Here is a 14,269-nt window from a genome sequence, read left to right on the forward strand (position 1 = left end):
TATAAAGTATCTAAAAATAGAAATCTTAGTTCTCTAGGAATAGTTTCTTACTTTAAGCAGAAGATAAGTGTCCCGAAAATTTTGTAAAAAATAATTTGGGGCTGCTAAAAAATTGCTGTCCGTGAACTGGTGGGAAAAATTGTTCATGTGACTTTATTTTTAAAGTTGAAGGCCGAATTCAGGGAACGCCGTGTGCGAGCTTGCTCAAAAGTCTCTATTTCTGTTCTGGAGAGAACATCATATCATTAAGGCTTTCGAAAAAACTGTCAACAGCTTCATGGGAAAGTTCCACTAAGTCGGAAATAGGTGTAACCATGCATTCGTGCGCATGATTGTCTCCATTGACATTCTGATTCGCATTGCTGACAGAAGGTCGTACCTGATCGATGCTGCTTTCATCTTGAACTTCACTACTCTTCAATCGTAGTGGTGAAGATTCCACGAATGCCGTCATCAGGATTGGCAGCCTTTGAGGGCAGCACAAAGCGTGAACCTTGGTAGGAACCAACAATGTATCTGCATCCACTGGCGCATCCGATTGTAGCGTCAGACAGGTGTCTAACACGCATTCTTCTCCGCATAGCAGACACCTTAATACAGGTAAAACACATCTTTGCCACATTGGTCGAAATGATAGAAACCAAGTCATGTTCAGGTCTCTAAGCCGGGAGAGTCCCAGGATTTTTGATATCCGGTCCCGGTATCCAATGGCTAGGATTGTTTCTTCCATTGTCGCGAGAGTTTGATCTGTGACATGGGTTGCCATAACGAAAAATAAGGACTAAGAATAGGATTCCTGCAATTAGTCCCAGGATCAGGGGAAGTCCGCCAAAAATCGAATGGACGAAATCTGGAAAAATACCCTGTATGGCTTTGAATGGTGTTAATGCCATCGAAAATACTGTCTTAAATACCTTTGAGACCCCAGTGGTATCAGAAATATTTAAGATTTCGCTCAGGATTTCCGCGAAATGTACGGGGGAATTAGTTGATAATAATGTATGTATCTCTGCAGTCGTCCTTGCGACTTATAGATCATACGTTTCTTTTGATGACGTGAGCCTTGTAGGCGTCTGAAGAAGCACTGTTTTCATTCTGCTTAAAGTATCTATTCGAATAGAAGTAATTTTCAAATTGGGCCATGCCCTTGCCTCCCTGTCTGGAAAGGAGCTGGGGAACAAAGAACGTCCACAGCACTTGACCTTCGCAGTCGTAGTGACTAGATAAGGAGTCCCGGGCATAAGACTACAACATTTGCGGTCTACAATAAGAATGTAACTCCCATTATAGAGTCTTTGAAAGAATGGTTCTATTTCAGTTGCAGGTGCGCCTTGCTGGTGACATGAAAGGTTGTATGAATTCCCTTCACAGGCTCCATGCAAACTAATTCCGTTACACAGAAGCGTGCCGCTTAGTGACATGGCACAATTGTTGCCACTAAGAAACACTTTCTGTCCTTTATTACTGACACATGCATGTGAATAGGGCAGGTTCCAAGTTGTTTTAAGGTACCCCTTCCCCAATTTCTCGTACATGCCAGCCTGTATATATTTTTGGCAGTATTGAAACCTGAAGGTTGAGATTGGAATATTTATGATTCCGTGGATTATCCATTCACTGACAGGTCGTTCTGACATTGTCATTGGTAATCTTTCTAGTTTTTCAATGCTCAAGATTGTATAATCAGCACCCTTTTGCGCCATACCGATTTGTCTATCAGTAAGGTTAAAGATTTGGAATAGTGACGTTGTGTTGATTAAACGCCAAGGCACATAGCCTGAACGTAGATTTTGTAACGTCCAGCCAAGCTGTACAATAGAACGCAATTGTGATTGACCATGTTGTAATAACAGTAAGTCTTGCGATAATATATCGATTGCTGAAGACACAATGCTGTCCAATGAAAAAATTCTGGAGGACAGAGTCATTAACCCATTGTCCACTACAGAAAGTGATTTTTCCAAATTAATACGGTCAATTTCCCGTATTCTCTCTGCTGTTTCAATTTGATTAACCTTCCAGGCCTCATTGTATGCTGCATATACAGAGGCTGCTATGAAACGCTTTTGACGCTGTTTGCGTGGTCCCATTATGAAATCACGCAAGTCAGCACCATCAGTAAGTAAAGTTAGGTGTTGCTTAATTTAAGGCAGTGTGGAAGTTTGTAGCCACTGAAGGCATAATTTGCCCACACTGTAGGTTGTTATTATCCCTGGGTGATGTCTTTGGGGATATCTAGGGTCTGGCCTGGTCATTTTGAACCCCTGTGTTTTATTCAGGAATCTGTCTTGACAGTTATTTGTATCTGTGGGCCAGATCAACCATTGTTTCCAATCAGGATGTGTTCTGTTTTGGTTTAATATATGGTTTACGTCTATCTCTTCATCCGTATCAGAGCTATTGCTAAACATTGTTGGCTTTGGGATAGACGGTTTATTTAAATCTTTGATTTTGGCTAGGCCAAGACAGGTGGTTTGTTGAACAGTGTCATTTAAAAATATCATTTGTTCTGGGATCATGCAAGCTCTAAACAAAGCTTCTAAACCCTGTACTTGCCATTCTTTTGTACCCCAAACACTTTTCAAATCAACATTTTTGTCCCAATAATCAAATCCAAAAGTATTCATTTCTTCGAAGAATGAATCTGAATATATCAACTTTGTGTTGGTTATCATGGTTTTCATCCCTGTCTTGTTTGACAATTTAAAATAAAATGTTTCAGCATTACTTGTGTTAAAACCTGAAAAATATGAATATTTGTCGTAAACGGTTCTTGAGCTCCCTTTTGGAGGTGTTGCACAATGTTCCCATTGATTATAATTTAAAACATTTCTAGGTTGTGCAGATTTATGTAAAAAATGGTTACCATAGTGGTTATAGCAATACATACTATCATAATTTGTAGAACATTGCAAATAATCATGTTTGGTAAATTTAGCAGACATTACTAAGTCAGACATCATGTTATTAATGCTTTCGAAGTCCCAATCATCAGCAAATGAGTTTGGTTTTGCAAAGTCACTCAAGGAGATCTTGATTTGGTGTGGATATTTCAGGATCTCGACCGGACCATAAATTTCATAGTCAGTGTTGTCCCAGGCTACCCCACCAGGTATAGGATTGGCTGTGAAGTTGGCTGAAGAAAGTTCTCTTTTCTCGACGTGTGAAGATGTGTGTGGTTTGAGGACCAAGTTGATGTTCTGACTTGCTGTGTCCATTTTAGCATATTTTCCCTCAATGAAGCGTCCCAAAGTTAATACCATGATGAGCCAAAGTATGAGGATAAATGCACCAAAACCCACCCAAAATTCAATCCATGGAGAAATCAGATATGTTTCTTTCAGTTGGTTCAAAAGTTCCTTAGCTTTGTCTTTAAAGGATTTTGATGATGGCTGTGTCTTTGATTCACTGAGGCTTTCAGAGGAATCATCGAAGTTGATGAAGTAGCCGGATGCAGTTCTGTCAATTGTTCCAATTGGTTCAGGATTTTTGTTTCTTGAATTGTCACCTGGTACTTCATTATAGACTGGTGTGTCTCTGCTAAATGTTTTTATTTGGGTTTTCAGAGGTCTGAGTTCTATTGCATTGTGGCATAGTCCTTGTTGTTCTTCTGTAGGCGTTTCGAATGTGATGAGCCTCTTTGTTAGGACCTCTGTACTGGTAGCAAACCTTGGTGTTCTGCTACTTATTGGGAGTCCACTTGGCCTACTGTTTGTTATCGGCCACATGTTGTGGTTTTACCAGGTCGATGGATACAACTCGGTTCTCCTTTTTACCAGCAAGTGGCGGTAGTACAACTGATCTTGTCCCGTTGACAGACAAGACAGGAACTGCTTTTCTGTAAGAAGGCCCAAATTCCTTCTTTACCGCGATCTTCTCCCTGACTAGATCCCCGACTTTTGGAATCCAGACAGGTCTTGCTGGGACAGGTGGTGATTCTTCAGTGGTTGTTGGCTGTTGTTTCAACTGTATGTGGCTCAGGTCTTTTCTTGTTTTGTTTAATTCCTGCAAAATAGCCAAACGGTCTTTGACATCAAAGCTTTTTTCTTTAACCACCGAAGTCTGACTGTCGAGGTCAGAGATAATCATTCTAGTTCCAAATAATAATTCGTACGGACTGAATCCCTTCAGAGAATTTCTTGGCAAGTTATTTAGACTACGTTGGACACTTATTAGATGTTTGACCCACCCAGCTCCCGAACCTAATTTCCTTTCCGCTATAGATTGCTTTATGCCTTGGTTTTTTCTTTACACCATCCCGTACCCTCAGGAAGGAAGTGAGAAGATTCCCGCTGGACTGTGCTCATTCGGCCATGTTTCCCCCCAGGCTGGTGGGCTTGAGTGAAAACAATGGTCGAACGTAGCATGCTCTTAGCGTATATGCCATTTAGACTCGCAAATCTTTGTATAACAGTCCGGACGTCAGCCGAGTGCTGGTGATCTACATTATAAGTGGAAACTAGCCTGTATATGTTAATCGCAAGCCCTGCTTTTTATTGGTCATATTATCTGCCTTGATACGACGAGGTATTAAACTGTTTCTCTCCCCACTGCGATCTCTGTTGCAGTTTGGGCAGTTTTTTACAAACATGGTGTGATGCAGGCTCATGCCTGGCCACCAGTACCGTGATTGTAATTCTTCCAGAGAATCTTTCAGTTTGAGGTGTCCAAGACCCTCACCCATGTGTGCGTCTGCGATTAACAAGCTTCTCCTGTCCATGTTTGGAATCACTCTATTCCCCACTCCAGGGATTCGAGCAAAAGGGACGGAGTTTGCATCGATTATGTATGTATAATTGAGTGGATAGTTGATCGGTAACGCTGAGCAGTCGCCTTTTGATGACGTTTTCACTGCCAGCACTGTTTCACCGTCAATGTTTTTTAATGTACGCTTTTTTCGAACTACGGGAGCCGATTTAGTGGCTGCCGCTGTGGCTGTTTCAGCCAATGAATTCCCTACAACGTGAACGCCATCACGCTGATGACTCAGTGAGTGTGTCACGTGAGTCCTTGGTAGTTCTTTTTGTAAAAGAGCTATTTGTTCCCAGAGCAATTTCTGCTTTATTGGTGCATCTGTGTCATCTTTGTAACCGTTCTGAATCCATGTCTGCAAATCCTTGTTATATGATTTGACGCAGTAATATGAATCTGACACTATAAGTGTCGGGAATTCGCGATCCGCATTATCTAGCGCCGTTTTCAATGCTATTATTTCAGTTTGTTGTTCTGAATTAGTTTCTACTGAGTGTGTTTTTGTTAATAGAGGTTTTAGTTTACCTCCGCGCCACACTTCTTTTGTAATCTCACATGTGGGGTTGTATGCTTGTTCTCCCCAAACGGAAGGTTGAGCATGTCCGTCTGTATAGATTACACAGGCGTAATGTCGTAGAGGCAGAATGTCGATTGGCAGAGGATACGTCTTTTCATTTTTAGATTTTTTAATTCTTCTAGTTCTTTAGAAAATTGTCAACCAGGCTATACTTGATAATTCATATCCTACGTATAAGACCGTTAAATGGGCAATTCTGGATTTTTTAAAGTTGAATTTGTAACCCTCTGCTGCGAACCCAAGTATTATGGTGTTCACTCTTTTCAAGTGAGTATCCAAGTCATCGTCTGTTAAGTAAATGTCATCGACATAAGATAATGCTTCATCATCATATAGTTGCAGTAATTCTGTTACTCTCGCTGAGAATACCCCCGGGCTGTTCTTGTACCCCTGGGCTAACCGACAGAATTGCTTTTGAGTGCCATTTACTGAGAATGCAGTTAAATATCTGCTCTCTGGTGCTATGTTTTGACAAAAGAATCCATTGGAGATGTCCAAGGTTGTTTTGTATTTTTTGCGCACTATGTTATTCATTAGTGCAGCACTGTGTGAGTTTTGCACTGCAAAGGTTTTGCAACATGTGTTAAGGTGTCGGTAATCCAAAACTAGACGATATGAATTGTCTGGTTTGGAGACCGGAAACAAAGGATTGTTCATTTGTGAGGTGCAAGTTTCAATCACCCCCTGGTATTCTAGCTGATCTAGTATTTCATTTACCTGTTTTTTAGCTTCTTGCTTAATTGGGTACTGCCTTTGTGCAGTAGGTTGTGATTTTAACTGGATTTTGTGAGGAGGAGAATCCTCATCCCATCCTACATGATTTTTATATAAAGCAGGTGCTAAGGCCACTGCCCACTTTCTAGCAAGTGTGTATTTTTTATGAATCGGGATTTGATTCGAGAAGGCAGGCATAATTACTTCTTCGCCATGAGGGCACTCCCTGACAAACTCTGGTGGCCAGTCTTTTTCAGCTAGAAGGATGTCATAACCCTTGGAGAGGTTATCCCAAAATAGTCCCCTTATTTTCCTAGTCTTATCTCCCTCTATACGTAATGTTATCTCGTATATCTTGTGGGGTTTGCTAACTCTGGTGTCTGCAGTTTCCACTTGAAGATATTCATTCGTGTCCACTGTCTCCAGATGATTCATAAGGACTTTGCGAGCTATGCTCACTTCTGCTGCGCTGTCTAGCATTGTCTGAGCCCACTCTCCGTTTTTCAGTTGTGTCCTCAGTATTCTCGGCATTGTTAACTACCTTGATACTGGCTACCTTCTTTTTTGGAAATTGTAATTTCTTTTTTTGTTGAGCAGGTTCCTTGTCTTTGGACTTGGCGTGCTCTTCTCTTTGTTCTGATCGTCCTCTTCTTTCCGATTTCTGCGAGGAAGTCTGAAAAGATTGAGAGGGACGTGTATCAATGTCTTGATATCTATCAGGTTTTTTAATATTATCCCTATTTCTAAGGTTATATCTTTTCCCAGAGGGGTCACTCTGGGGTGACCTGTGTCTCTGGTTCGGAGATTTCTCCCTTCGCCTAGGAGACCTTCCTCGGGACTGGAATTTCTTTTCTTTTGGATTGGATTGTTTGTTTCCATCCCAGTTCTTTTTTGGTGAATTATTATTAAAAAATATTTTTTCTGGACTTTCAGTCAGTTGCGGTTTTACTGGTATTCCACCTAAACTATCTCTACCTAGTTCTTCATAGGATTTTTCTATGATTCTGGCAATTTCAGCTGGTTGGTCTGCTATATCTGTCTCTTTTAACCTCTGGCGGATCGCCACGTTTGCTGCTTCACCTTTTATATTGGCTAATAATATAGCCGAGACCTGCTTGAAGTCTTTCAGTAATTTCATACCAAGAGTTAAAGCTGGTTCTGGACCGTATTCATCTTGAATTTGTTTTAGCACATCTGGTATTACCGAAATGGATGGAACACCGTGCGTTTTTGTGTAGATTGAAGCAAAGACTGTACCCCAAGTGTCACAGTCCTCTATGTGTGGTGCGATTCCCATTGGGAGACATATAGTCAGAATCCTGTGTTTTTCTAGCGGGGTGGTGTCAGGAAACACCGCCTCTATTTGGGTGATTTTCTGTGCCAACCAGAATGGTATCTGTTCCCGTTTAGCCGGAACTTTACCTAGGCAGGATTGGATGTTCTGTCGTGTGATTTTATTTGTGTTCCCCTGGTGAGGGGTCAGCTGTGGAAGTTTAATCGCTGGCTGAATTGTTGAAGTCGGCATTACATACTGGACTAATTGTCTATGAATTTTTAGTAATTGTTTTAGCTGTATTAACAGCTCTCCTGTAGACATTCCTTCGATGTCTGGGTGTGGTGTGTATCCGGCTAAGACCGGCCACGTTGCTCCTGGTCTACCTAAAGGACCGAGGCTGGTGATGTGATTATTATGTATTAGGGCGCCATCAAATAAGAGCAAATGCTCTTGGAATTTGAGTGGTACTTCCACCTCCTCGAAAGGAGTGTAAATGTCGGGTGGAACCTCTATTTTGTAATAGTGGAAGTACTTTGTTACAGCATTTGCTGCTGGAAAATGTATCCATGTATAGTATACCTCTGTCTGCCGATATTCGTGTGCCTCAATTACGAATATGACTGTGCCACCTCTAGGTGTCAGTCCATTTTCTATAAGTTTTAAGGTTATAGATTTCCTTTTGGCGACCAGGATGAGTATTATATCCCCGTCCGCATCTAGTGCTGCAGTATCAGCTGCTGCTATTTCAGCTGCTAATCTAACTGCCTCTCTTTCTTCATCACTGTCTCCCATTTTACCGACAGGATGGTATTATGTTTGTTTGCAGATCAGGTTTCTTATGGAAACAGAGATTAGATGCACAATATTTTGGAACTGTTTATCCTTCAACGTTGACTATACCAAGAACCTTACATAGGAGTTCCCTCCTGCGAGGTTTTGGAGGATATTACCTTTCACCCACTCCAGACGTCTTTGGAGTATTTGGGAAAAGGGGTCTGAGTGAGAAAGCACGACTGAGTTACTCTAAATGTCTTACGTTAGTTTTATCGCCCTTTCCAAACGCGTTGGGCGCCATGTAGTGTAGTTCCTATCTTCCCAATAGGCTCTGCGCATTGGAATAATACCTACAGCAGTAAAGGCCTAGGCCAGACGTTAACTAGGTCTACTACTGTCGATACTAGACTTAAGTTTTGGGTTTGCCAGCGTAGCTCAGAGTTCGCTAGAAACTTTCTCGAATGTTCAGGAAAGAATTAACTCCCCTGATTAGACAAGAAGGGATTTAGTTTCTGACAACCATAGAACATGACAACTTTGCTCTCCCCTAATCAAGAGTGTATCTCCAGAGTCGTGTGAGCACAAGGCAATTATTTTACTCAGTCAGTACGTGCATTCTTAGTCTCATCAGATTGTAGAGAAAAGGAAGAGACGGGCGTGTTCAATAAAAAGGTGTTATTTATTGATCAGTCTCTTTTCTCGTACAAGAGAAATGGATCGATATTATTGCAATACTTATAGTTAAGTAAAGTGCATACATTAAAAGCAATAGTATAAAATAATACTGTAAAAACATTGATATGGTTTCTGAGCCATATGATGTTTAAAATGATTAAAATATATTTACATACACATATACATTTGACTAAACGTACTCAACTGGTGTTTCTAAATACGCCTACCCCGTGTACCTGACCTAAGTCTAATGCGTGGGCGGGAATAGAAAGTTACAGTTTAAGTTAAGTTTGTTTTTGCCAAGTGAATAACTAAGGAATTCTCTGTGAGGGGTTATTCAGTTCTGTACCTGGAAGTTAGGATGAATGAGGAATGGTATCTCTTTCTCTGCTCTCGATATTCCAGGCTGCCTGCGAGGGCTGCCCGAAAGCGCCGGTGCTGGGTCTCTCGGCAGGAGATAGCAGCGCGTCTCTCAGCGCGTCAGGAAGGCGGGGCTGCTGCCAGCGGGGTCTGCTCTGCTTCTGGGCTTCGGCAAGTATGGCTGCTCCGTCTCGTCACCACGCGTGTGTTTGCATAGGGCAAGATCGGCAATATTTATACCTTAAAGGTGCCGAGATTAACGTAAGGATGGACATAGATACGTCAATAAAGATGTCATACGACTTGCTCGTTAGCACATTCTTTTACTGAAGTTCTCTGTGAAATCAAAACAATGGCCGCACGGATTTTCCAGGTTGTCATAGGTTTGATTTGTTATGAGAACGTCGTATGCCTTATCAGGGGCTGGAGGAATGTCGCTTGTCTAATTAGATCTCAAGCGTTATGACCTAATCAGATAACACGTTCCTGTGCCGTAGTGTGACTGCGTCAGATAACGGTATCTGCATCATGGGGGCTTTTCTTGCCTCATGGGCTGACTGTTAGTTAACTTGATAGTTAGTTTAACCAGAATAGGGTCAGGAATAGGGGGATCGATTCAGAACCTATAGGAATACATGACACTATATTTATCCATATTTATTATGGGGTTTGTGAAAAAGGAAAGCTGAAACGGGTATATTTCCACATTTATTTAACCAATAAATATGCAGTCATGCTTGAACGCCTCACAGATTTCAGTGATATAAAACACCCGCAGAAGATAAATCAATTCACTTGTATGAAAATATGCACATTTCAGTATCAGTCTTGTGCATAGCTACTGCTGTTAAAGCCTCTTTACTAAAATTCCTTTTTTCACCTCCTTGCCTATCAAGCCACACAGTTATTCGCCTGGCAGTCATAGCAAAGTGTATTTAGAATCACTCAAAAAGCACCCAATTTCCGTTTTTATCCACATCTAAAAATAATTACAGACAAGAAAATTATTGGTTTTCTGTCTGTATTTATCTGAAAAATCAGTAAAAACAGAAAACAGGGAGCCTTAATGATATACTAATACTTTTTAACCCCTTCGCCGCTGGGGTAATTCCCCCATGGGGGAGGGGCCGCGCGGGGCGCCGCGGTGCTCATGACGAGCCCAGCTAGTCATGTGGCACAGTGAAGCTGTGCTCATGACGAGCTGGGCTCGTTATAACTCCGCCCACTCCCGTATGAACGCCCGCACAGGCATGGAATTCGCCGAGCGAGGGAGTGCTGCGGCCGTTATAAAGAGCTTGGCTCGTCATAAGCAGGCAAGGGGTTAAAATGCAAATGAAAGCAATTGTCCTACATAGCCTCATTTTTAAGCTTAAAAACATTTAAATAAATAAAGTGCTTATCCTGGCCTTGCTTAAGAAAGATGCACATCTACACTTAAGAATATATATTGTAAAGAAGCGCTCCGGGATCCCCGCACATGGGCGGGGCTATTTAGTGCTTATGATTATCAATGGAGATCTCCTGAGAGAGAAGTTGGTGTTGAGTTACAAAGCCCAGTATATGCTGCTAGGGAGAAACAGCAGGTGGATTTATGGTTAAAACTAGAAACTGTTGTAAAACAATTATCACAGTTTCAGAAAAATACTGAAAATTGCTAGGAACAAAAAAATTAGCACCTAAAGTAAAGACAAAGAAGTTGCACTCCATAAAAAACATGGTCATCAAAATTGGTCCCCAAGGCCTGCCTTCGTGTCAGTTTGCTTTGACAGAGCAACTTCTTTTACCGACATTAAACGTTTTCCAATTTGTCTGTTGTGTTTTAATAGGGTAATTCAAGCGCTATTTTTCAGCCTGTTACTACAAGAACTGTAAATATTTTAACTCACCTGTTGTTCCAGAGGTTACAGCTACTGTTGTTCCTGTTTCTGTGGTTGTTGTAGTGGCAGATGTTGTTGGTGCAGCTGTAGTTGCAGGCGTAGTTACAGCAGTTGTAGCTGCAGTTGTTGCAGCTGTTGTTGCAGGTGTAGTTGCAGGCGTAGTTTCAACAGTCGTAGCTGCTGTTGTTGCAGCTGTTGTAGCTGCAGTTGTTGCACCTGTTGTTGTAGGCGTAGTTTCAGGAGTTGTAGCTGCAGTTGTTGCCGCTGTTGTTGCAGGTGTAGTCACAGAAGTTGATGCAGTTGTTACAGCTGTTGTTCTTGGGGCTGTTGTAGCTGGAGTTGTTGCAGCAGTTGTAGCTACAGTTGTTGCAGATGTTGTTGCAGGTGTAGTTGCAGCAGTTGTAGCTGCAGTTGTTGCAGCTGTTGTTGCAGCAGTTGTTGCAGCTGTTGTTGCAGGTGTAGTTTCAGCAGTTGTAGCTGCAGTTGTTGCAGCAGTTGTTGCAGCAGTTGTTGCAAGTGTAGTTTCAGCAGTTGTAGCTGCAGTTGTTGCAGCTGTTGTTGCAGGTGTAGTTTCAGCAGTTGTAGCTGCAGTTGTTGCAGCAGTTGTTTCAGCAGTTGTTGCAGCGGTGGTTGCAACTGTTGTTGCAGGTGTAGTTTCAGCAGTTGTAGCAGCCGTTGTTGCAGCTGTTGTTGCAGGTGAAGTTTCAGCAGTTGTACCTGCAGTTGTTGCAGCAGTTGTTGCAGCAGTTGTTGCAGTGGTTGTTGCAGCAGTTTTTGCAGGTGTAGTTTCAGAAGTTGATGCAGTTGTTACAGCTGTTGTTCTTGGGGCTGTTGTAGCTGGAGTTGTTGCAGCAGTTGTAGCTACAGTTGTTGCAGATGTTGTTGCAGGTGTAGTTGCAGCAGTTGTAGCTGCAGTTGTTGCAGCTGTTGTTGCAGCAGTTGTTGCAGCTGTTGTTGCAGGTGTAGTTTCAGCAGTTGTAGCTGCAGTTGTAGCTGCAGTTGTTGCAGCAGTTGTTGCAGCGGTGGTTGCAACTGTTGTTGCAGGTGTAGTTTCAGCAGTTGTAGCAGCCGTTGTTGCAGCTGTTGTTGCAGGCGTAGTTTCAGCAGTTGTACCTGCAGTTGTTGCAGCAGTTGTTTCAGCAGTTGTTGCAGCGGTGGTTGCAACTGTTGTTGCAGGTGTAATTTCAGCAGTTGTAGCAGCTGTTGTTGCAGCAGTTGTTGCAGTGGTTGTTGCAACAGTTTTTGCAGGTGTAGTTTCAGCTGTTGTTGCAGCAGTTGTTGCAGCTGTTGTTGCAGGTGTAGTTTCAGCAGTTGTACCTGCAGTTGCTGCAGCAGTTGTTTCAGCAGTTGTTGCAGCGGTGGTTGCAACTGTTGTTGCAGGTGTAGTTTCAGCAGTTGTAGCTGCAGTTGTTGCAGAAGTTGTTGCAGAGGTTGTTGCAGGTGTAGTTTCAGCAGTTGTAGCTGCAGTTGTTGCAGCTGTTGTTGCAGCAGTTGTTGCAGCTGTTGTTGCAGGTGTAGTTTCAGCAGTTGTAGCTGCAGTTTTTGCAGCTGTTGTTGCAGCAGTTGTTGCAGCGGTTGTTGCAACTGTTGATGCAGGTGTAGTTTCAGCTGTTGTTGCAGCAGTTGTTGCAGCTGTTGTTGCAGGTGTAGTTTCAGCAGTTTTAGCTGCAGTTGTTGCAGCTGTTGTTGCAGCCGTTGTTGCAGCGGTTGTTGCAGGTGTAGTTTCAGCAGTTGTAGCTGCAGTTGTTGTAGCTGTTGTTGCAGCAGTTGTTGCAGGTGTAGTGTCAGCAGTTGTAGCTGCATTTGTTGCAGCTGTTGTTGCAGGTGTAGTTTCAGCAGTTGTAGCTGCAGTTGTTGCAGCTGTTGTTGCAGCAGTTGTTGCAGCGGTGGTTGCAACTGTTGTTGCAGGTGTAGTTTCAGCAGTTGTAGCAGCAGTTGTTGCAGCTGTTGTTGCAGGTGTAGTTTCAGCAGTTGTACCTGCAGTTGTTGCAGCTGTTGTAGCTGCAGTTGTTGCACCTGTTGTTGCAGGCGTAGTTTCAGGAGTTGTAGCTGCAGTTGTTGCCCCTGTTGTTGCAGGTGTAGTCACAGAAGTTGATGCAGTTGTTACAGCTGTTGTTCTTGGGGCTGTTGTAGCTGGAGTTGTTGCAGCAGTTGTAGCTACAGTTGTTGCAGATGTTGTTGCAGGTGTAGTTGCAGCAGTTGTAGCTGCAGTTGTTGTAGCTGTTGTTGCAGCAGTTGTTGCAGCTGTTGTTGCAGGTGTAGTTTCAGCAGTTGTAGCTGCAGTTGTTGCAGCAGTTGTTGCAGCAGTTGTTGCAAGTGTAGTTTCAGCAGTTGTAGCTGCAGTTGTTGCAGCTGTTGTTGCAGGTGTAGTTTCAGCAGTTGTAGCTGCAGTTGGTGCAGCAGTTGTTTCAGCAGTTGTTGCAGTGGTGGTTGCAACTGTTGTTGCAGGTGTAGTTTCAGCAGTTGTAGCAGCAGTTGTTGCAGCTGTTGTTGCAGGTGTAGTTTCAGCAGTTGTACCTGCAGTTGTTGCAGCAGTTGTTTCAGCAGTTGTTGCAGTGGTTGTTGCAGCAGTTTTTGCAGGTGCAGTTTCAGCTGTTGTTGCAGCAGTTGTTGCATCTGTTGTTGCAGGTGTAGTTTCAGCAGTTGTACCTGCAGTTGTTGCAGCAGTTGTTTGAGCAGTTGTTGCAGCGGTGGTTGCAACTGTTGTTGCAGGAGTAGTTTCAGCAGTTGTAGCTGCAGTTGTTGCAGAAGTTGTTGCAGAGGTTGTTGCAGGTGTAGTTTCAGCAGTTGTAGCTGCAGTTGTTGCAGCTGTTGTTGCAGCAGTTGTTGCAGCTGTTGTTGCAACTGTTGATGCAGGTGTAGTTTCAGCTGTTGTTGCAGCAGTTGTTGCAGCCGTTGTTGCAGGTGTAGTTTCAGCAGTTGTAGCTGCAGTTATTGCAGCTGTTGTTGCAGCTGTTGTTCCAGGTGTAGTTTCAGCAGTTGTAGCTGCAGTTGTTGTAGCTGTTGTTGCAGCAGTTGTTGCAGGTGTAGTTTCAGCAGTTGTAGCTGCAGTTGTTGCAGCTGTTGTTGCAGGTGTAGTTTCAGCAGTTGTAGCTGCAGTTGTTGCAGCAGTTGTTGCAGCAGTTGTTGCAGGTGTAGTTTCAGCAGTTGTAGCTGCCGTTGTTGCAGCTGTTGTTGCAGCTGTTGTTGCAAGTTTAGTTTCAGCAGTTTTAGCAGCAGTTGTTGCAGTGGTTATTGCAGGTGTATTTTCAGCAGTTGTAGCTA

General features: G+C 42.9%; 1 protein-coding gene across 1 annotated transcript in view; it reads right to left on the minus strand.

Moving 5' to 3' along the window:
* Nucleotides 1–14,269, minus strand: part of LOC144803910 (uncharacterized) — a 151,657-nt gene that overhangs the window by 57,419 nt on the left and 79,969 nt on the right. The window contains exons 9-12 of the mRNA XM_078671884.1: nucleotides 13,523–13,813; nucleotides 12,983–13,162; nucleotides 12,119–12,481; nucleotides 11,015–11,557 (exon numbers count right to left, since the gene is read on the minus strand). Coding sequence (XP_078528010.1) covers nucleotides 11,015–11,557; nucleotides 12,119–12,481; nucleotides 12,983–13,162; nucleotides 13,523–13,813 — 1,377 coding nt within the window. The remainder of the gene's footprint in view (nucleotides 1–11,014; nucleotides 11,558–12,118; nucleotides 12,482–12,982; nucleotides 13,163–13,522; nucleotides 13,814–14,269) is intronic.

This window comes from Lissotriton helveticus, chromosome 1_2 (assembly GCF_964261635.1).
Source record: "Lissotriton helveticus chromosome 1_2, aLisHel1.1, whole genome shotgun sequence".
Classification (NCBI taxonomy): Eukaryota; Metazoa; Chordata; class Amphibia; order Caudata; family Salamandridae; genus Lissotriton; species Lissotriton helveticus.